General features: G+C 36.8%; 1 protein-coding gene across 7 annotated transcripts in view; it reads right to left on the reverse strand.

Moving 5' to 3' along the window:
• The window catches only part of RUNX1T1 (RUNX1 partner transcriptional co-repressor 1), a 139,184-nt gene that overhangs the window by 16,311 nt on the left and 101,328 nt on the right, over positions 1-21,545 (reverse strand). For all 7 annotated transcript variants that reach the window (XM_060115454.1, XM_060115453.1, XM_060115456.1 and 4 more), the window contains 4 exons: positions 16,513-16,763; positions 12,116-12,201; positions 11,377-11,578; positions 1,922-1,990 (listed from right to left, as the gene is read on the reverse strand). In XM_060115454.1, the coding sequence (XP_059971437.1) occupies positions 1,922-1,990; positions 11,377-11,578; positions 12,116-12,201; positions 16,513-16,763 (608 nt within the window). The remainder of the gene's footprint in view (positions 1-1,921; positions 1,991-11,376; positions 11,579-12,115; positions 12,202-16,512; positions 16,764-21,545) is intronic.

Raw genomic sequence — 21,545 nt, forward strand, 5'->3', positions numbered from 1 at the left:
GTTTCAGAAACCCACAAAACAGACAAGTGAAGAAAAATAATAGTGGACTCAATAGATTACAACATGTCAAGTTAAAAAAAAAAAAACTGATTAAGTGGAAAGTACATAGTGAAGTTTTGAATCTGCTTCCAATTGCTTACCACTTATGGTAGGATTTCCTTTGTGCACAGCTATTCAAGTTGACTTTCCAACAAAGGTGGTATATGCAGAAAAATCTGCTCTCACTTCACAGCAGTCAAACAAAGGCTTGAGTAGATAATAGCACAGAAGGAATTTGGACTGCACGACTTCACTGTCAATTTTTCTTTATGAACTATCAAGATTTAACTTAAATACACATAAATAGGGAAATGCAGAGATTCTATCCCTCAACATAAAAAGTCATCCTTGTGCTATCCAAAATGGCAACTCTTTGTACCTATTATTGGAACAAATTGAACTGACAGCTTAAAATTGGGGAAGAAAAATGGTCAGAAGAAAGATGTAGCAATTCCTTCTCCAGGTAGGTGGCACCCAGCACATTTTAACATCTTACGAGTATCCCATGACTATTATCCTGGTAGAAAATCTTCTTCTTAGAGGCAATGCTCTAAATCTGGTAAGACTATACAGATGATATATATATATATATATATATATACACACACACACACACACACACACACACACACACACACACACACACACATATACATATACACATATATAAACCTTAACCTTTAGGCTGAATGGATCTACCTGATTTGTATACTGGACATGCAACAGATCTTTCTCTGGTTCTTAATCTACGCTGCTATACTATCAGATTTTGAAACTCCTTGTCACACTTACAAAAGGAGTTATTTCTTAGAAAATTAAAAAAAAAAAAAAAACAACCACAAAACTCGAACAAGAGCCAAGGGACCAGAGTCACCAAGTTGCACAGAACTATAGACATAGCTGTGTCAAATCAAAACCCAAATAGAAATCTTCTGTGGGGAAAAAACCCTTTCCTCCTTGATTGGGGTTCTCAGCCCTATACTCATCTGATCGTCTGCAGAAACAGCATTTTCCAGTTTCTCAACTCAGCCAAACTATTTTAACAGTTGGAAGTTATAGTAGCTCAAAGCCACATTATGTGTTTGCAATGTCATTTTTAACTCTTGAAACAGGTTTGTGCTTTATCTCCTGAGTTGGTTTCTTTTTAAAAATAAGGTTTTGGCTCAACTTTTACAGGGCTGGTGTTCTACCAAGATTCTGCCAGATCTGAACTTCTTTAAGCCCAATAAGTCAGTGAGTCATCAGAAACTTAAATCTACTTCAAAATGCAGAACAATATCCCTTAATGAAAATCAAGATAGTATACATGGAAAGGAAAAGTTGAAATTTAGCAACTTTGTCATTTATCTTAATTTAGTTCTGGTCATTGAATATTAATTAGCACAAAAGATCAACTTTAAAAACTGGTTGTAACCATAAAATTTCTGAGTGCCTCAGCAAGTGAACTAGATTTGCTGTGATACTTTTAAAAAGAATTCAGGAGATATATGTCAATTATACCCCAATTAAAAAAAAAAATTAGAAGAGAAGGCTGAAGTAAAACACCAGACGTTGTTTTCATGAAGGAAAAATTGCATGCAATCTGAGACCTCAGGCTTCCAGCCTGAAACCATTATAGCCCCTGAAAAATGGGGTTTATAACAGAAGCATCACCAGACTCTCATTACAGTAGCACTAGCAGATGCTACTAAAATAAAAACTATTTCATGTTCTAATCAGGCCTGGTTTAAGAATATTCATCAGGATTTTTAAATTTTGTGTGTGGGGGTTTGTTTTGTTGTTGTTAGCAGTAAAGTCCCTTCTTGTCATTCTTCACGTCACTTCATTAACAACTGCACACAGCTGTCAGAACACTAAATTCGTGTTTTTAAACAATTCTTACCAGCTTTCTTCCAGATCTCCTCTGGCACATATCCAGAAGCAGGCCTGTGAAGGAATTCCCGATGTGCATCTATGAAAAGGATAAAAATCGGTGGAGAGAGGAGGAAAGCACCATAAGCACTGTTATGTCATTACACAGGGTAGAAGCAAGCAATGCCCATTATCTCGCCTTCTCTACAAAAACATAGTTTTAAAAGGCTGGGCATTTCACTTCTAAAAAATAAACAAAAATAGCAAGACCAGTCATCAGAGTGCAAGGAAAACAGGTCATTGGTCTAAATGCCTTGTATGCTCAAAGCCAAAACAACTCTAAATATTTCATTATACAATATGATATTTGGGAACACTGTTCCCAACACTCCTTAAGTATGGGAATTTCTATGGGTATATTTTATTTTATTAAAGAAAATAAACTGTATCTGGTAATTTTCTTTTTTTTCAAAGTCAAATTGGTAGTTAGAAAGTCAAATGTTAGGGTAACATAATTTTCACACAGCTCTGATTCTATCACCTTTCAATAAATAGTGAGCCTGACTCCATGGCTAACCGGCTCTAACACTTAATTACTTTAAAAAATCTTGATGAGCATTAAAAATTCTCACAAAAGTAGATCATATGGATTTGACACGGATGCAAGCAAGCAAGAATCATTAGAATGGATTCACAGATAGCCAGTTGACCAAATATAACTAGTACATGACATGCTTTCTGGAAAAAAAAAAAAAAATGAAGTTCCACTTTAAGTGAAATGCTGTGCTTCTATGCTGGCCAAATTTTAAAAGTTTGAGGAAACGGATCATAATAAAGCTGATGTAGAAATGCTCACCTCCAAAATAACATCTTCATGAAAATGACATGAAACCTTTTATATATGTTTTTATATATGCTTGAAAGTAAAGTGTACAGTCTTTCAGAGATAAAATATGCACTAAACTTCTTCCATACTGGATTTTCAAATGAAAGTCTATGTATTTAGAAGTTTGAGGGGAAGAAAAAAAATCATTTTAACTTTTATAAATACAGCAATCTTTCAACCCATGATAAATTTCAAATAATTGAAGTTTTCTCTACATGTATAAGAAATATTAAGTAGCAGACTTTTTAAAGAATATTTTATCTAATGTATGGTAAAGATCAAAATAAATTCAGTCCTGTCTTCTATATTTTATGGAGCTACAGAATGAGAAAAGCACAATCAATTTATCTAAGTATATATCATTTTATATTTGAATGCCTTAGACACATTTGAATATTTTGAATCCTTTGAGGGTACATAGATTATCAGTTGGCCAGAACATAAAATTTCCACAACTATTCTGAATTAGCAAAACCTTATTATAGCTTAGTGAAGGGCATATGGAAACTCTCCGTACTATCTTTGCAATGTTTCCTTAAGTCTAAAATTATTCCAAATATAAAAAAAATTTTAAAGTTTACATTATAATTTTATGACTACTTGATAATCAAATGGACTGGAAATACCCATGCATTCTCATGTACACATTCATTTCTATACAGTAAATGATGAAAAGCAAAATGTCTTTATTTAAGTAATTTTCATTTGCTAAAGAGCTTGATAAAACCGTTTGATGCATATACGACTTCAAAGAAATATCACGTGGCTAATTAGATTTGTCAAAATTACCTTTCACATCATTATAAAGTGCAGTCAAGTTCAAGTTCACATTTAGCCACATGACACAGTGAAACAGAGATTTACTTAAGACAACTTTTAGACATTTATTTTTAGGAGAAAAGGCTTTGGCTTAAGAATAATTTACTGGATAAGAATAGATTTGTAAAGTCTGAAGACAAACAAAAAAAAATGCTTTCTCCACAGTAGCAAAAAAAAAAAAAAAAAAAGAAAAAAGTTTTTTTCCATTTACTGGGTTAAGGAAAGAGTTATAACTTTATAAAAATTATTTTTTAATGGGGCATTATTATTACAGGGAACAGGAAAAGTGATGTTAAGTTATCCAAATACTAATTACCAGCCCTAGGCAGCACAGGCAGAAGAGTTAGTTCTAAAGCCCAGAGAAGGTGAATCTTGGCTTTGCCACCTGCTCTCCCTGTGACACTGGGCAAGTTAGTTTCTCCATGTCTCAGTCACCACATCTGTAAAGTGGGGACAATACTACCACATTTGAGATTGCTGCTGTGAGGACTCAGTGAGGTACTTCCTACTACATGCTTGGCATGGCACATCCTAAACTCTGATTAGATGTTAGTGCTACTCCCATCATTATTATTTAGCAGATTGCCCAGTAAGAATGGATATACAGTCATCCTTTGGTATCTGACGGGGACCAAGATCCGAGGATGTTCAAGTCCCTTCTATAAAATGGCATAGTGAATAGTGCTGCTCTGAACATAGAGGTGCATGTATCTTTTTGAATTGCAGTTTTATCCAGATATGTATATTCCCAGGATTGAAACAGAAACAGACTCACAGACATAGAGAATAGACTTGTGGTAGTCAGGGGCAGGTTGGGTGGGGGAGGGATGGATTGGGAGCTTGGGGTTAGCAGATGCAGACTATTATATATAGAATGGATAAACAACAAGGTCCTACTGTATAGCACAGGGAACTAGATTCAATAACCTGTGATAAACCATAATGGAAAATAATTTTTAAGAGAATGTATATATATGTATAACTGAATCACTGTGCTGTACCACAGAAATTAACAACACTATAAATCAACTACACTTTAATTAAAAAAAGAAAAAAAGCATGGTATTTGCTTTGGATGCTAATTTGTTTGCTACACACATCCTTTCCTATACTTTAAATCATCTCTAGATTACTTATAATTTATAACACAATGTAAATGCTATGTAAATAGCTGCCAGCACATGGCAAATTCAAGTTTTGCTTTTTGGAACTTTCTGGAATTTTTTTTTCCCAAATACTTTTTTTTTTTTTTTTTTTTTTTTTTTTTTTTGTGGTACGTGGGCCTCTTACTGCTGTGGCCTCTCCCGTTGTGGAGCACAGGCTCCGGACGCGCAGGCTCAGCAGCCATGGCTCACGGGCCCAGCCGCTCCGTGGCATGTGGGATCCTCCCGGACTGGGGCACGAACCCGTGTCCCCTGCATCGGCAGGCGGACTCTCAACAACTGCGCCACCAGGGAAGCCCTTTCCCAAATACTTTTGATGTGTGGTAGGTTGAATCCATGGATGTGGAACCTGCAGATATGGAGGGCCGACTGTATACTTATTTTCTTATTTAAAAAAACTAAGGTGAGAAGAGCACCGTAAAGTTTCTTTTTTCACCCAGCACTGACATCCAAAGGGCACAAAACTTTAGACAAAACAAAACCATTGAAGAGGTTTGGATTAAGTAATATACACCAGTAGATTTTTACTCCCTCAGTACATGTCACTTGGGGAGAGAAGTTATGTCTATAGTTAGCAATTCACTGTCTGAACCCTTGATGGGAAGTCCTCAAACTTCTTAGATGATAACTATTATAAATTTTATTCAAACCTCATGAATAGCCCCCAAATTTGCTCAAAGATAGATAATGTACTGGAGTCAACTGTGCACCCACCGTCCCATGTGCTATACAGTCGGTATAGATCGTGAGGATCCATATGCCATATGGGAAAGTTGTGCTGTATTTCACCTTCTTGGCTACATTTCCCTAGAATTCTCAATGACACAATGTCATATTCACATAGAGTCAAACTCCACCTAACCTAGAACCCTGATAGAAATACCAACTCCAATCAAGCAAAAGTTTTCTTAATCCTATCCTGCTTTATAAAAGAAAGTGTTTTTTTCTCAAAAATAGCTGCAGAATATAAAGGCAAATAAATTTTTTATATAATACACACCTAATTACATATATATATACATATTTTACAATATCCCCTCCAGTTCTAAGTTACTGTGTCCTAGCTAAGCATTGGGTGTACCAACAGAAAGAATGAAGTGATGACAGTAGAGGTACTGCTCAGAAACTATTTTGATTCACTGACAAATACTACTTTAATAGCTACAGAAACTGAATGACTAATTTAATATTTTCTCTTCTGATTAAGTAGCAGCAATAACAGAGTCCACAAAATTGAGTTTAAAAAACCAAAACAGGGTTTCCCTGGTGGCGCAGTGGTTGAGAGTCTGCCTGCTGATGCAGGGGACACCGGTTCGTACCCCGGTCCGGGAAGATCCCACATGCCGCGGAGCGGCTATGCCCGTGAGCCATGGCCGCTGGGCCTGTGCATCCGGAGCCTGTGCTCCGCAACGGGAGAGGCCACAACAGTGAGAGGTCCGCGTACCGCAAAAAAAAAAAAAAAAAAAAAAAAAGTGAAAAACCAAAACAAATCCTGAAATTGATCAATATTACAAGAGATAACTTCTCTCTTAAGACTTTCTTATTTTAGATTATGGTGAATCTAGACAAACTTATGCAAAACATTCTAAGGGTCAGATTGTGAAGAAGCTAATTTTTAACCGTTAAATCTTGACCACCTATAAAATATCAGTTGCTGTAAAATAGATGGTTGTTCTAAAATGTAGTGGTGAAACAAAAACAGAAGAGTCTGTATGAGATGGTTTAAAATGTGAAATGTATACATATGTAACTATTGAAAGATGGAAAACTTATAGAAAAGACCTTATAAATTAAGTTTAGCTTACTTTGGGACGCAAACTGCTTGGGGATGAAAGAAAAGGAGGAGGGGAGCCCCCAGAAGATACATCTATGAAATGAGGAGCCCAAGTCGAAGTGGGGGAAATGTTTTAAGAAATGTGAAAAGACAGAAAAAGCAATCTATGATGTATGGAAGAGATGGAAGATGCACTACACTTACGACAGATGGAGACCATTGGATACTAGATACAGCAAGGGCCGCCATCAATATACATGAAGGGATGAGCTGATGGCCTTTGGAGAACCAATGTGACCTCATATGACCCAGGACAGCAATGCTCAAAGCTTGGCAGCACCTATGTTATGGCCTTCATCCTGTAGTGGGCAGAATGAGGCTGTGATCATGACAGTATCTATTACAAAAACCATCAAAACAAAGGAAGGGTTAAATGAGTTCATCTTTAGAAATGTTACTTATTTTTGTTTTAAAGGATAATAAATCCAGAAATCTCAACTTTATGTACAGCAGCCCAACCCAACCTAGAAGCCAAGAACTACATTAGGATTTTCATCTTTAACAATAAAAATACCTAATGCTGTAGGAGGCAACCATCTCTTCTTGTTTTTCAAGGATGGACATATTTAACTAGTAGTCACATCTTTTTTAACCCAGTATACTAAATACAGTAGACTCTTTAAAATACAGTAGGCACTTTACATTAGGAGCCCAGATGCATCATCTTGAAATGAATTTCATGATGTAATTTAAAAGGAATCAATACAAGTACATAAAATCTAAACTTTTATATGCAGATATACTCTGAATAACTTGTTTGTGGTTTTTATAATCTGATAGTACAGAAGTAGAAAAGTATATTCCTTTGGATGGGAGTAAACTATTTTTCTATAGCCCTGTATTATGAATTAGGGTCCCAAAGGTACAATAGATTTACTGTATTTAAGACGGAATTCCCCTTTTCTTGTTTCTGTGCCTATTAAATAAATTAGCCACCTAAACATTACTGCTTGGAAATACTTTTGGAATGAAAAAATACCTAAGAATCTACTATAATTTCATAAACTTGTGTGCCAAGCAATAACACTAAATTTACGTACCGCTCGCTACTCTCTAAACTGTGAGACTGCATGTTAGAAATCATAATAATAGCTATTACTTATAGCACATCTACTATGTGTCAGGCACTGTCCCATATGCTGTATAACTATTAACTCATTTAATAAAGAAACACCTATGAAATATGTATTGTTACCATCCCCACTTAACAGATGAAGAAACTGAGGCAGAGAGTTACTTGCCAAAGGTCACAAAACTAGTAAGAACCAGGGATTCAGATCCAGACATCTGCTCAAACCCTGTGCCTTTAACTTTCATGCTAGATTTCCTGAGCATTGAGACAGTAATGAGAAACTCTATAATTCAATCATGTGACAGTGATAAAACTTGTCAGCCAAAGGAATTTTAAAATATTAATTTCTCTACCAATTACTTGAGGCAGGAGGTGGTATTAATTCAACAAACTTATGAATTTCTAAGCCTTCTGTGAATGATCAAGTTGATGTATCATTTCATTTAAAACAAAAACCTCTTTCTGAGGTTTAAAAAAATAGTTTTTAAATTGTTTAAAAAAATTTAAAAATTGTTTAAAAAAATAGTTTTCTAATTTTCTTAAGACTTGGATATTTGGAGTTTTTTCCTGGAAAGCAAGTGAGTTATAATAATAATACAAATAATTAAAATCTATTATTTCAAGGAAAAGTGTATTATTTTGAAAGTCCTTCAAGATAACAACCTGTTTTTGACTTAAAGAGTAGAAATAACATTATGGACTTAGTGTGTACTCAACTTTAAAACTGTTTAAGAGGCTACTCATTTAAAATAGTCTTTACTTAATATCTGGGGGGAACTCCCAAAATTCAATTAGTAATAGATTAATCATGTTATCTTACCAATCCCTCAAACTGACTTAATACTATGGATATATTTCAAAAGCGAGAATGAGAATGAGTTTAACAAACACAACACAACAGTCATGGAAGTTACATTTTTCTCTGTACAGTCACCAAATACAATTTAAAATGCTAAAAATGAGTGTATGACTAAATGTTGTCATTGCTTCTAAGATAGGAATGTGACTAGGGCAATATTTTGAACTAAAGATATCTTCTACAACATTATTCTGAAGGTCTCATTTGAGACCAGACAGCAGCTTAAGAATTAAGAGAATCCAGCTAAAGGAAACACATGCAGAATAATCATAGGATATGGAGCTCTTAGGCATATCTATATGCCTATATCCATAAATCCATATCCATAAATTTATCAGTCAATATCCTTAATCCTTTAATTACACACACTAATACGTTCGACTCCAAAGCCTAAGAGAAAACCTCAGAAAGCACTTAATGTAAATGATTGTGCCCCATGATTACAAACTACCTGCCTTATTTATAGCCATAGCCCAGCTCACAAGATGGATGGAACTCGAAGACTTCAGGAATCTACTAGCAAAAGACACCAGTGAAATATAACTGTGGATGCTAAAACTTGCATACTGTGTGGCTCTTGACAGGTTCTCCCTATGGCTGTGGTAAGTTTCTTTAAAACACAATCTAGGGTTCAGTGTCCCTAAAGAAGAGGACTGTTTTAACAGAGTCTCAACAAAGAAATGAACTACTTGTAGTCTTTGAAAAATACAATCTATAAAAGCTTAAAACCAAAGTGATCTCTCTTTTACCAAAAATATGAATTCATTAAGCATCATTAAAAGTAATGCAATTTGTGGGGCTTCCCTGGTGGCGCAGTTGTTGAGAGTCCGCCTGCCGATGCAGGGGACACGTGTTCGTGCCCTGGTCTGGGAGGTTCTCACATGCTGCGGAGCAGCTGGGCCCGTGAGCCACGGCCGCTGAGCCTGCGCGTCCGGAGCCTGTGCTCCGCAGCGGGAGAGGCCACGACAGTGAGAGGCCCGCGTACCGCAAAAAAAAAAAAAGTAATGCAATTTGTGTACTCTTAAGGAGTTTTTAAAACCAAGTTTATTCTTTTGATTACATAACAGGGAAACTAAACCTAGCTTCCCGGAGAACGATGAACACTTGCATCATTAGAATGCGTGACTATAGGTGATTATATGATAACGGTCCTATGTTCAGTGTGCTGAATATAACTCACATAGGTCTGAAATCCTATCCATTTCTGAAATTTTTCTTTTACAATAGGCAGAAGATAATATTAATCCTGTCAGTGCAGAGGACTGAATTGAGTGGCCTGCTGGTATGGCCACTAGCTATCTCCTTGCCTATCTCTTCCACTAGCTTAAAAGTTCCTCAAAGGAAGGAATTAAGAACATTGTTCCTTTATTACAGTGCCTAGCATGATGTCAGGCACACAGTAAGCCAGGTTCAACAAATAAGCACTGACTCGATGAATTTGTTCAATAGAGCCAGCTAAAATGGATATTTTTACTCCCAAAGTTTTAAGGCTCTCAATTTTTGCCTAGATTGGATGATTACAAATATTCTCTTTATTATTATTATTAGCCAATTTTGGTTCACAATACAGAAGTAAAAAGCAAGATGCTTATTCTATTCTAAACAGTTTGGTTTAATTTGGTTCAAATTAAACTTAAACCTATTTTCACTGCTTGTCTTAACATAAGCTAACAAATAACACTTTTCTCTTTAAAATATCCTTTAGAATAATGTCTGTTGGGTAAATTAAGTGACCTGGAATCTTCCTTTATTTAATGCTTATTATGGCAACAGACATTCAGCATTCAGGGATTAGCAGGAACCTAAGTGCAAAGGAAACTTTATTGACTAGGAATCATTTTAATAAAAAAGATAACGTGATCAATAGCCAGATAATATACTTCAAGTTTTAAATATTTGATAATCAGCCATGGATGATAATGAGGCCAAAGTCACCAGCTTAATCTGCACACAGGTAATTAGTTTTGTTTTTACAGCATGGACTGTACCCTAACCTAAGCTAGGTAGCAGGTGTGGGGCTAAACACATAAGAAAAATGAGATGAGAGAACAGGGGTCAACACAAATCCATCTCCATTAAGTTGACTCAGACTGTATATACAAGTAGTGGCCAGCAACGTAAATGACAGTAGCTTATTATTAATTTAGGAAAAAGTCCACAGGCCACTCAAAAATTATTTCAGGTTCAAATTTTCTTTCCATATACTTGGGATTACATTCTATTTATAACCCCAACAATTCCCAAATCTCAATACTAAATACGGCTACATGTATGCATTCAATTTCTAAAGCATGGTTATATTAATAGTCCTGTAAGTTACTAGAATTAATAAAATCACAGTTAAGCAATCTAAGTTAAGGTCATGGAAGAGCTACATCTCTATCACTAATTTTCAAGTGGCAGTGGGCAAACTATAGAGCCCTTAGGTCTCTTCCTGGAAGGGTTTTGAGATAAATTACTCTCAAACACTAGGGTGCAGCAGAATTCCCCAGAGAGCTTGCTAGAAGCTCCAAGCCCACTCCCAGAGATTTTGTCTTTGCAGCTTGGAGACAGGGTCCAAAGAGCTGTTTTATGAAGGAGCACGCATTTTAGTGATTCATGTGAAATTCTGGTCCAGCTTTGAAGTTGTGTCATAAGCCCAAAACATTAACCTCGAAAAGGAGTTTAATTTTTGTAACTACCTCTTTCTATGCCAATCTGCCTAACAGACAAGACATATTTGAGGATATAAAGTGTTTATTGTTCTACAATTCCCTGTATAGCCTTTATTTTTGAAAAGACGAGTTAAAAATAAAATCAGCATTAATAGCATAAGAAGTATCTGTTCAATATGTCCATCTGAAGAAAAGATACCTAACGCCACTGGGTCTGGATTGACAGGACTCTGCTGCCTGGAGTGGCTGCTGCTACCGCTGCCGCCCTTTTTTAAGTCCTCGGCATCGCTGTACCGCCGGATCCAGTAATTCAATTCCTCCCGGTCCGCTTCCTGACATCGCCTTAGTACAGTGAGAGATCGCCTTGTTTTTTCTACCATGTCCATTATGCAGTTTAACAGCTATGGGAGAAATGGGCAGGGGGAGAAAGGAAGGATATATCAATCACCACAACTCAAAGACTTTGGTGGGTAGTGAAACAAACTATTTTAGGACAATGAAGAATGCTATTTTATTCTGAAGGCTTCCCTCTAATATTTTCAAAGGTTAGATTTGACACAGAGATCCAATAGATGAGTTAACTCAATAGGAATGAGAATAAAATGTGGGAGGCATGACAGGGAGATTTCAGCTGAAGTAAACCCATCTTTCCAAATACTAATCTCATTACTGGATAAACTAAATAACTCTCTACAAATAAAACAGCAGCCCACTGATCTGGCTTTAGGGAATCCTTTCCATGATCTAAACACTTCTCTTATATAAGTGGCCTTGATATCAATTTAGAAATCAAATCCTATATTCTACTTTAAACATTCTCATTTATTACTTTTTCAAGGATGGCAGGAAATACCTTCAAAGCATCCCCACACTTTTATCATGTCACCTCGCTCCAGCTGTTTTCAAAACATTTTTTGAAATGATTACCAACATCTTACATGGTCAAGGTGTTTCCATTCCTCTGCCCATTCTCTGTCTGTCAGTCTGTGATCAATCATTTCTTCTTGACGTGTGCCATGCAACCCTATAAATATAAAGAAGGTTGAATCACCCTAAAACATTAAGGACATAATCCATATGCACATAGGCATTTAGCAAAGACTATGTGGGCAAACTAAACGATGTGAAAATATATTCGATTTTTGAACGGAGGCATGAGTCATATTCAGATTCAGAATTACCTCATGGGTCTCTTATAGGATGATAAAATGTTAGAAAACTAGAAGGAATTTTAGAGGTCATCTGGTCAGAACCATTTCTTTTACACATGAGGAGATACCAAGCCCTGAGCCAGTTATCCATATAATGTTCCCTAAGTGAAAATATAAATATATCCTGAATCTTAATAAATACAAGAAACCACAAGTATACATTAAGTGGTTTCAAAGTGTGGCTTACCTGCATTAAAAACGAAGACAGCATAAATTGTTTTATATGAATAGGGATATGCTTTTCTAAAACAATCATGGTAAAACTATTCCACATTTCAGCATCGTATAAATGAACACAATCCTATTACATGCACCTTCATGATAAAATTAGGCCATGAAGAGAGGGCTTGCATAACATAAAAGCAAAATATACTCATTCAATTTATCAAAAAGTAAAAAATAAAAATAAATTGGACATCCTCTATGAAAACAAAATCAACATACCAGATATAATTTTGGACAAATACCATAAATCCAAGCTAAGAAACTAAAAATCCTAATTTGTAGTCCACAGCATAAATATTAATGCTCTTTAGCATCACAGTTAAGATGCTACCATGAAAAGGTAATAAGGAAACACTTACCAAGTGAGAACAATAGTAACGAACATGAGCAATTAGCCAGGATGCTCATCAAAATAAAAAATAAATGTGTCTTCCTAAAGGGACAGGGTGAAAGAAAGGGTCTAATCAGAGATACCTAGAAACGTGTGGCTCTTCTAACAAATTGTGTAGAACACCTCATGTTCTACTATCAAGGAAAGGCACTAGGCTATGGCAAGATTTTCCATTTTAAACAATTAAAACTATTTATTTTGGTTGCCAGTTCTCACTGTTACTCTGAATAGCAAATTAAGCTTGACATGGTTTAGGCTTCTATAGACACGTAGGCTCTTTTTCTGAGGGAGTTATATAGGAGTTAAATGACAATAAAAGTTATGAGACACTGCATTCCACTTTTTGTGAAATCTGAATGGTTAGAAATCCCCTTGTAGCTGATTTAGTGAAATAAAGATAATGAGTCATATGACTTTTTTCAGCCAACCATGAAAATACAATTTAATTTATAGCTGATGGAAGTGAACACATACATGTCAGCTTTCTCAGACTAAATTAAAAGCTAAATATAAAACACTGCACCATTCCTCTCCAATTAGAATATATTCTGAAATACATTTTTAAAGCTAAAATTGTCAATGCCACCTATTGGTAAAAAAGTAAAATTGCAAATAAGCTTTAATAATTTGCATAATAGAAAAGACATTGGAGAAGAGTAATATTTAGTTATTTCTCTGTTGTGACAATTTCAAGTTGAAATGTTTGCAAATATGTTATTTTTGTTGACTTATTTTTTGCCTGTGTTTTAGGGAAAAAACACTACCACTGAAATGAGTCATCACAGAAAACAACTGGAGAGTGATAAAGATATGAATGCGGTGTTAAGATTCATGATGGAGTCTTCTTACTATATTGGCCTATATAAAGACCAAGAACTTCAGAGGTCTTAAAAGTTTCAAAAATTCAGCAGATTAAATCAATAGTGACATGAGCTCTACCACCGGGAATAATATTAGCAAGCAATAGGATGTCTGTGGCTAATGGGATAACAGCATTTGTGGAACAGTGCTAAGCATCATCTCATTTAACAACAACAGAAAAATAATAAGTACATTAGAAACATGTTTGAGCCCAAGTACTTGGTGAAAAAATACAGGTCTCATATGTTTGCTGCTTTTGAACTCTGAAGGTCATTTGTTGGATACAGCCAAATCTTTAAAAATAAAAAAATAAAACGACTCAAATTTTTACATTTATTAATTTTTCTATTTCAGATACTTATATATTCATCACCACACAATTTTTATTTATATCCATAATACCAGAGGGATGTACTAGGGGAAAGCAGTTCAGACTCATTAAAACACATTTTCATTTGTGGGCAATCTGACACTAATGTTGAGTCTTACCCAATTCCTAACTAGGCTGAAACTCTAAGTTTATTTATAAACTAATGCTGCCTGTAAAATTATTTTATTAAAAGATTCTAGTGAGTACACGTCTCTGCAAATATGTCTCTACATATAATAGACATTTATAAATCGTACCAGACTAAGTATACATTTATGACCATTTTTATATTCTCAAAATGGCAGCCTGATGTAACACCATGATGTGTTACTCATACGTCAAGGTTTTACTTTACTTTAACACATACTAAACTATGCCAGACTTCAGGGACAGTTAAGTAGTTGTATATATTCATAAAGATTACCACTATTAGTTTTATAAGCTAATATAATTAAAAGGTAAGGAACATGGTCTGATAAAAAAATCACATGAAACCAGTGGGTACAGATATAACCCATAAAGGAATATTTTATATTACTAGATGAAAACATAATCATTGAATATAAGCATAATTAGTTCCTTGTTGATTACTCTGTAGTGTACTGGAACTAATATTTCATAAAACATAATCTGCTGCCTAAGAAATAGGCCATTTCCTAGCACTTACAAAGTGGGGTAACTTGAGTTGGTCTTACAATGACCTGGTAACTCCACTTCTATTTGAAAACAAGCAATCATGGTTTGAGGGCATTAGTCATAAATAAATGGCAAGGCTTTTGCTTTGAAGGGAGCTGTTATCGCATTTGATTTCAGGGTCAAGATATCAGTCCAGACTGAGAAATAACATAACCATTTTTGAGAGCTTTTCTAAATGGCACCTGAGAGAACATTAGACAGATTGGTTATTAAGAAAGCACAAATTATATGCTTAGCCATTTGTCTGACACACTATATAAATGTAGAAATGATGTTGTGGGGAAGTGAAACTACTGTTTTACTATCTCACATCCAGGGCCTCCATCGCCCCTCCCCTCAACCTGACTCTCCCTTTCTGTTTTCTAAACATTTGGAGGGTTGTGTTTTCAAGCAAAAGACCCTACATATGGAAGCCCCTATGTCCTACTAACCTAGCTAGAAGTCTAACATAAATCTCTGCTCACCACACGCTCTCTGCCTGTGGCTAAAAAAACCATTGTCCTACTACTCAGGCAGGGAACTAGCCGTGCTCCCCAAGTTCTGTGCCCTCAGCTCTGTGTTCTGCTTTTCTACTTGGACTTCGTCCTGTGCTGCTTCCAGTATCTTGCCCACCAAACGGTTCCATGTCAGGGAAGTTTGTCAGCAGCTAGCTAAGAGGTAAAGGCAGTCCTGCTGCTGGACAGCATGGATTCAGGGGACAGAAAAAGACAAGAAAGAGGGCTGACTATTGCTCTCAGTTTATCACTAGGTTGACTCACCAAAAATCAAGAATTCAAGAAGCTCCAGGAACAGGAACAGTGCTCTAATACTATCACCTCAAACACTGATCATGTATCAAAACTTACCTATTCGTCTTCCTTCTCATTTTTCATGGTGAGCACCTGTTCTTTAGAAGACAGTATCTCCTAAATGCTTCACTTCCAACAGTTTTATGCAAAGAAGGAATGAACACAGGCAAACAGAACACGTATTTACCCAAACTCATTCCCTTCTTTGGTATTCTGATCTTTGACACTAAATTGTCAACACTAAATTGAATCACTGACACTTCTAAGTTGGAAAACAAAAAAAAAAGTACTAAATCTTTCCTCAAAGAACATCTGTTGACTTAAACCACAGACATAATAATACCATATTGTATTTTTCAAATACAAACTATCACAGAGACTGGAAAAACTCCAAATGAACTTTGAGACTATCTGAAATAAAAGATACAATGAAAGAAACTAATTTTTTAAAAATACTTGTGGCAGACTAACTACATACGAAATCCCTCATATTAAAAAAAAATTAAAAACTTGTTTTGCGTATGTTAATACAGTTCAGGAGGTTGTATTTAGATGCCCCCCCAAAAAATAATAACCTGCTGTCACAAAGAACATAAGTAATTAAGAGAGAGAAAGCACAGCTGTTAAAGGACACAGTAATACCAACAAAGTTTTCTCATAAAGGAGACACTACATAAAGAAAGGGAATTTTTACCCCATCACAGATATCAAGCCTCAAGTTTAGCTGAGAAGTAATGATGCAAGTCTTGAAGCATACAGTCCCATAAGAAGTGAAGAGATCCTTCAGTCTTACCCATAGGTCTGTTTCTGTCCCTGAGGTCCCTGTGGCTGGGGTGTCGATAGGAGTCCCTGTAGTGGTGGGCAATGGCCATATCATCCAAACGGTAATGCTGAGGTGGAGGAGGGGTGGGGTGAGGCAGGCCATTGGGCTGGTAGGATAAGCCATTATTTGGACTGTACCGCTGGCCTGGGCTAATAGTGCATGGTCGCTTGCTTGGATGTTCTGAGTGCAAAGGCTCTCTGTCAAAGCCATTTTCTTTGGTTCTGAGGGAGGAAGAAAAAGAGTTTGTTTCATAATGTACTCAGAAACCAGCATAGTTTGGACACTCACATTTGAACTTGTAATATAAACAGAATATTCTTTTACTGGCCAGAAACTTTCTAAACTCAGCTTCCTAGACCTGTGGGAATTCACTAAAACCCACGCTGAGGCCTAAATGATCACATGACTGCACAGGAGAAAATGTTCCATTTCTCATCCAATTAGCAAACATCTTTCAGTTGAAGTTCATGTGGTTCTGTCACAAATAAGAGGAAGCCTGATCTCCGCCCTGCAGATAACATTTTCATTCAAAAGCAAACACTTGATTTCTAACAAATTACCCTTGGATCAACTGTATTTGGTGAAGATTCATCAAGGTACAACAGCATCACTCTTTTGGTGAATTCTTCAGGTATACCTATTGCACCGATCCAAGCTGTGTCTGACTTCCGTGTCAGAGGACATCTATGAGCTGTGTTGTTCAATACAGTAGCCACATGTGGCTGCTTAAATTAAAAGTGAATTAGCAGGGCTTCCCTGGTGGCGCAGTGGTGAAGAATCCGCCTGCCAATTCAGGGGACATGGGTTCGAGTCCTGGTCCGGGAAGATCCCACGTGCCGCGGAGCAACTAAGCCCGTGCGCCACAGCTACTGAGCCTGTGCTCTAGAGCCCGCGAGCCACAACTACTGAGCCCGCGTGCCACAACTACTGAAGCCCGTGCGCCTAGAGCCCGTGCTCCGCAACAAGAGAAGCCACCACAATGAGAAGCCCACGCACCGCAACCAAGAGTAGCCCCCGCTCGCCTCAACTAGAGAAAGCCCACACACAGCAACGAAGAAGACCCAATGCAGCCAAAAATTAAATAAATGAATAAATAAATTTATATTTAAAAAAGTGAATTAACATTAAATAAAGTTTAAAAGCCAGCTCTTCAGTAGCAATAGCCACATTGCAAGTGTAATCGCCACCGTGGCTAGTGGCTATGGTACTGGACAGCACAGATACAGATCATTTCCATGATATCAGAAAGTTCTATTAGAAAGCACCGATCAAACTGAATTAATTAACTTAATTAATGCAATAAAACAATGTAATGTCTGGGACTGACATTACCTTGGGCTACCAAGATAATCAATCAGCAGTCATACAGAGCTAGCTGGGATTAGAAGAAAGATTGGGGCGAACCCCTTTCTTTCAAAGTTGAGGAAACACACGCCCAGAGAGCACAAGTGACCTGTCTGAAGTCATGAGATCTTCAGGCAGGGTATGCACACCCTGACTGCATTTCATCATGTGATACACAAAACTGTACTTGTCTTTCAGAAGGAACACATTCTATAAATGAGACCTGATAACTGCTCCTAGATTCTCAAACAGAAGTAGGGTTAAAGAAATACTTTCTGACTGAACGTATCTCTAAGAGATGAACTCAATGTAGTCTGTGAGATAGGAATGCATCACCTCCACTTTGACTGCAAGCACAGCTCCCAAACTAATTTTTTACCTAGTAGCTGGCTCTCCTCACAAGACCAGCTCTCTATCCTTAGACCAGTGGCAGCATCTATTTTCCCTGGGAAATTTCCCCATAAGAATTCTACTAAATCACAGTAGCTACAGATTTCTGCGTGCTTTTTTTTTTTTTTTTTTGGCCTTGCCGTGTGGCTTGTGAGATCTTAGTTCCCCGACCAGGGACCGAACACAGGCCATGGCAGTGCCTAACCACTGGACTGCCAGGGAATTTCCATCTGCACACCTTTTTTTTTGATTTTAGGTTGGTTTGGTTTAGATACTTTAGACACTTTTCCCACTTTCCTAGTGCCCAGGGATAGTCTTTGTCTGATAAAACTGGAGGGATCTGAATGGAAACTGACTTGACAACAGAGATCATTAGGGGCTAGAGGATTCTACAATGAATCGCCCTTTATGTCCCTTTAGGGTAGAGCCCCAGTGACAATTTGCACACATACATCAGATTATAAAGGACAGAGGAGTTAGAGATAGAAGGTACAGGCACACTAAGAACTGAGGGAAACTGCAGAGTTCAATGGGAAATGAATACATGTCCAATACATGCTGGTGAAAGATGTTCTGGAGCCAGGAGACTGTCCAACACTGGAAATGCCAGCAGGGCATGGTCCCCATGGGGGTGTCAAACAGAAGTCTCAATGCTGCTCCTGTCAAAGTGTCTACAGTAAAATATTCTGACTCCGTACGTATTGATCATTGACCAGACTAAAATGTCTCAAACGTCACAATGCACTGCTTCAAAATAATTTTTAAAAGTGAATGGAAACATTCTAGATATATATCTTCTAAGAGGATATTTATGTGATTCTAATCTGTATTTCCATATCCTGCACATTTCTGAATAATACACTTGAACATTCAATGCATAAACATTTTCAGCATAAATCAGTTGGAAAATACTGAAGACTATTAGTAGCTATGAATATAATGTCAACACAGCACCTACCTTACTGGCAGTGTGGTGTAGTGGAAAGAGCACTGGACTGGGAATCAAGAGACCTGAGATTTAGTCCTGGCTCTTCCACGACTAGCTGTGTGACCTTGGGCAAGTCACTTAACCTCTCTGGACCTCAGTTTGCTCATCTGTAAAATGAAAGGGTTGGACTAGATCAGTGGTTTTCAAACTGTGCCACTTGAGGTGCTTAGGGATTCTGCGGGCAATAAAGAGCTTTTACCCCAAACAATCAAGATTTAAAGGGCCAGAGGAACCCACTTATCATTCTTATCTATTTTAAAAGTTGAGGTTCCACCTAAGGTTTCATTTTTGAAGGAAAAAGCTGCTAAAATCAAGTTTGAAAACCACTGGACTAGGATAATTTCTGAGGTCCCTTTTAGTTTGAAAACTCTGCAATTCAGTTATTCTATATTTATTTCTAAATGTCATTTGTACAGCACAGGGAATATAGCCAATATTTTATAATAATTATAAGTGGGGTATAACTTTTTCGTGCAAAAATAGAAAATATTCTCTAAATACCTTATAGCAGCCTAAATATATAAACATCAAAACATTTCTAAATATCAAAACATCTTTGATCCAATTGTGTCAAACCAACTCAACTTACTGGTTTTGTGTCTCCTTGTTCAAAGATAACAAGAACATTCAACACTGGAAGAATTCTTACTATTTTCAAAGTAGTTAGATACGTTATTTATCTTTGCTGTCAGATCAATCCTCTGATCAGTGCTATTACTTCAATGAGCCTGTATTGAAGCTTTTTTCCCTCCTAAAGCAAGGACAGTAATGTCCTAAAAAGCAGGGCTAGCTCCTGAGTCTGTCCTGTCATTTCTATCACGTCCTTGCAGTGACAGTCCCTATTCTGGGTCTTATCACTCTTGCAGCTATTGAAACAATAAAGCTCATCACCTCACAGAGGTAGGTATATTTCAGCAGCAAAGCATTCAAACGGCCCACATAAATAGTTATGAGAAGTCTCCCTGTGCTTCCTCCAAGCACTCATGTCTACCTATAAAGCCAACCCTATTCAAAGGATGTATGTCTGGAAAGCTAACCAAAACAACTTAATTGCTATTTGTTTGTCTGCTTCTTAGAAATGCCTAAAACTATCTAAAACCTCATTTGCTTGGGGGCAAATTCCAAGTCTGAATGTTTCTTGCCTTCTCAAAATGTATTAGGCAAAACTAACAAATACTTTTCATTGTCCCATACCAGCATACTCTCAAAATAACTCAAATTCTAGTGGGAAGTCTGTCATGTCTCATGGGTTTCTAGAAGGCATTTTTTGGTTTGTTTTTTATATTCTATCTCCCTTCCAGGAGAAATTTTCCTGAATATAACCTAACTACTTCAACAATTAGATCCCAATCACTTCTCTCTCAGGGTCTGAAGTCCTAAGAGTAGAAGACTGCTCAGGACTCAGCTGTGTGACCCTGAGATAAGCTGGCTTCAGTTTCCTGCCCAGTAAAATGAAACTGATAGGAAACAATACATGTTTAAAAAAAAAACAAAACACTTAAGAGACAACCTAATTTACACCTTACCCCACTTCAGGCTGTTCTCTCTCAGCTCCTCAAAACAGAGGCTGTAAACTGACTTACTTGAGAAAGGAAGCAAACTTTTAAAAAAACTTTCCTCTATCTAAAATATTTTAAATGTCATAATAGGCTAGTATGTACTGACAATTCCTTAGTAACATGAAAATGGGGAAGAATGAAGAAAGAAATTATTAAGATCGTGGCAATAACTAGAATAAAAGGACCAATCAATTTCTTACATGACAGGAACAGACATAAGTTTTTTTTCTCGATTAAAATGTATTTTAAGTGGGGAAAACAGCACTAATAGATTGTTCTAAGGAAAGGCAAATTGGTACAGCATAATAAACCTGAGAATGGCAAGGAAGAAACTTAAAAATTCTGATATTAGTCCTGTTACAAATAAATACATGCCTTAGGTGCTGACTTCTCTGACTGACCACATGTATTTCAAACGGCACATGTCTAAACGGACCTTGTCTTTCTCTGGTACTTCCTGCACCAGTCAATTATGCCACCTTCTACTTAGCCACCAAAGTAGAAACTTGGAAGTCACTCTATAACTTTCTTCTCCCAAAAAAAGTCCTGCTGATGGTCTCATAAGCTTCTCTGGCATAGGTCCTTCTGCCGTACCCCAGGACACATTATCTTGGCCTTATCATGCCCTTGTCTTACTCTGCAGGCATCTCAGCCAGAACCAGGGCTGAGATGCTGGCTGAGTCTTTAAAAAAAAAAACACAATTCTTTACTTTTTATTTTAG

The sequence above is a fragment of the Mesoplodon densirostris genome, chromosome 13 (assembly GCF_025265405.1).
Source record: "Mesoplodon densirostris isolate mMesDen1 chromosome 13, mMesDen1 primary haplotype, whole genome shotgun sequence".
In the NCBI taxonomy this organism is placed as follows: domain Eukaryota; kingdom Metazoa; phylum Chordata; class Mammalia; order Artiodactyla; family Ziphiidae; genus Mesoplodon; species Mesoplodon densirostris.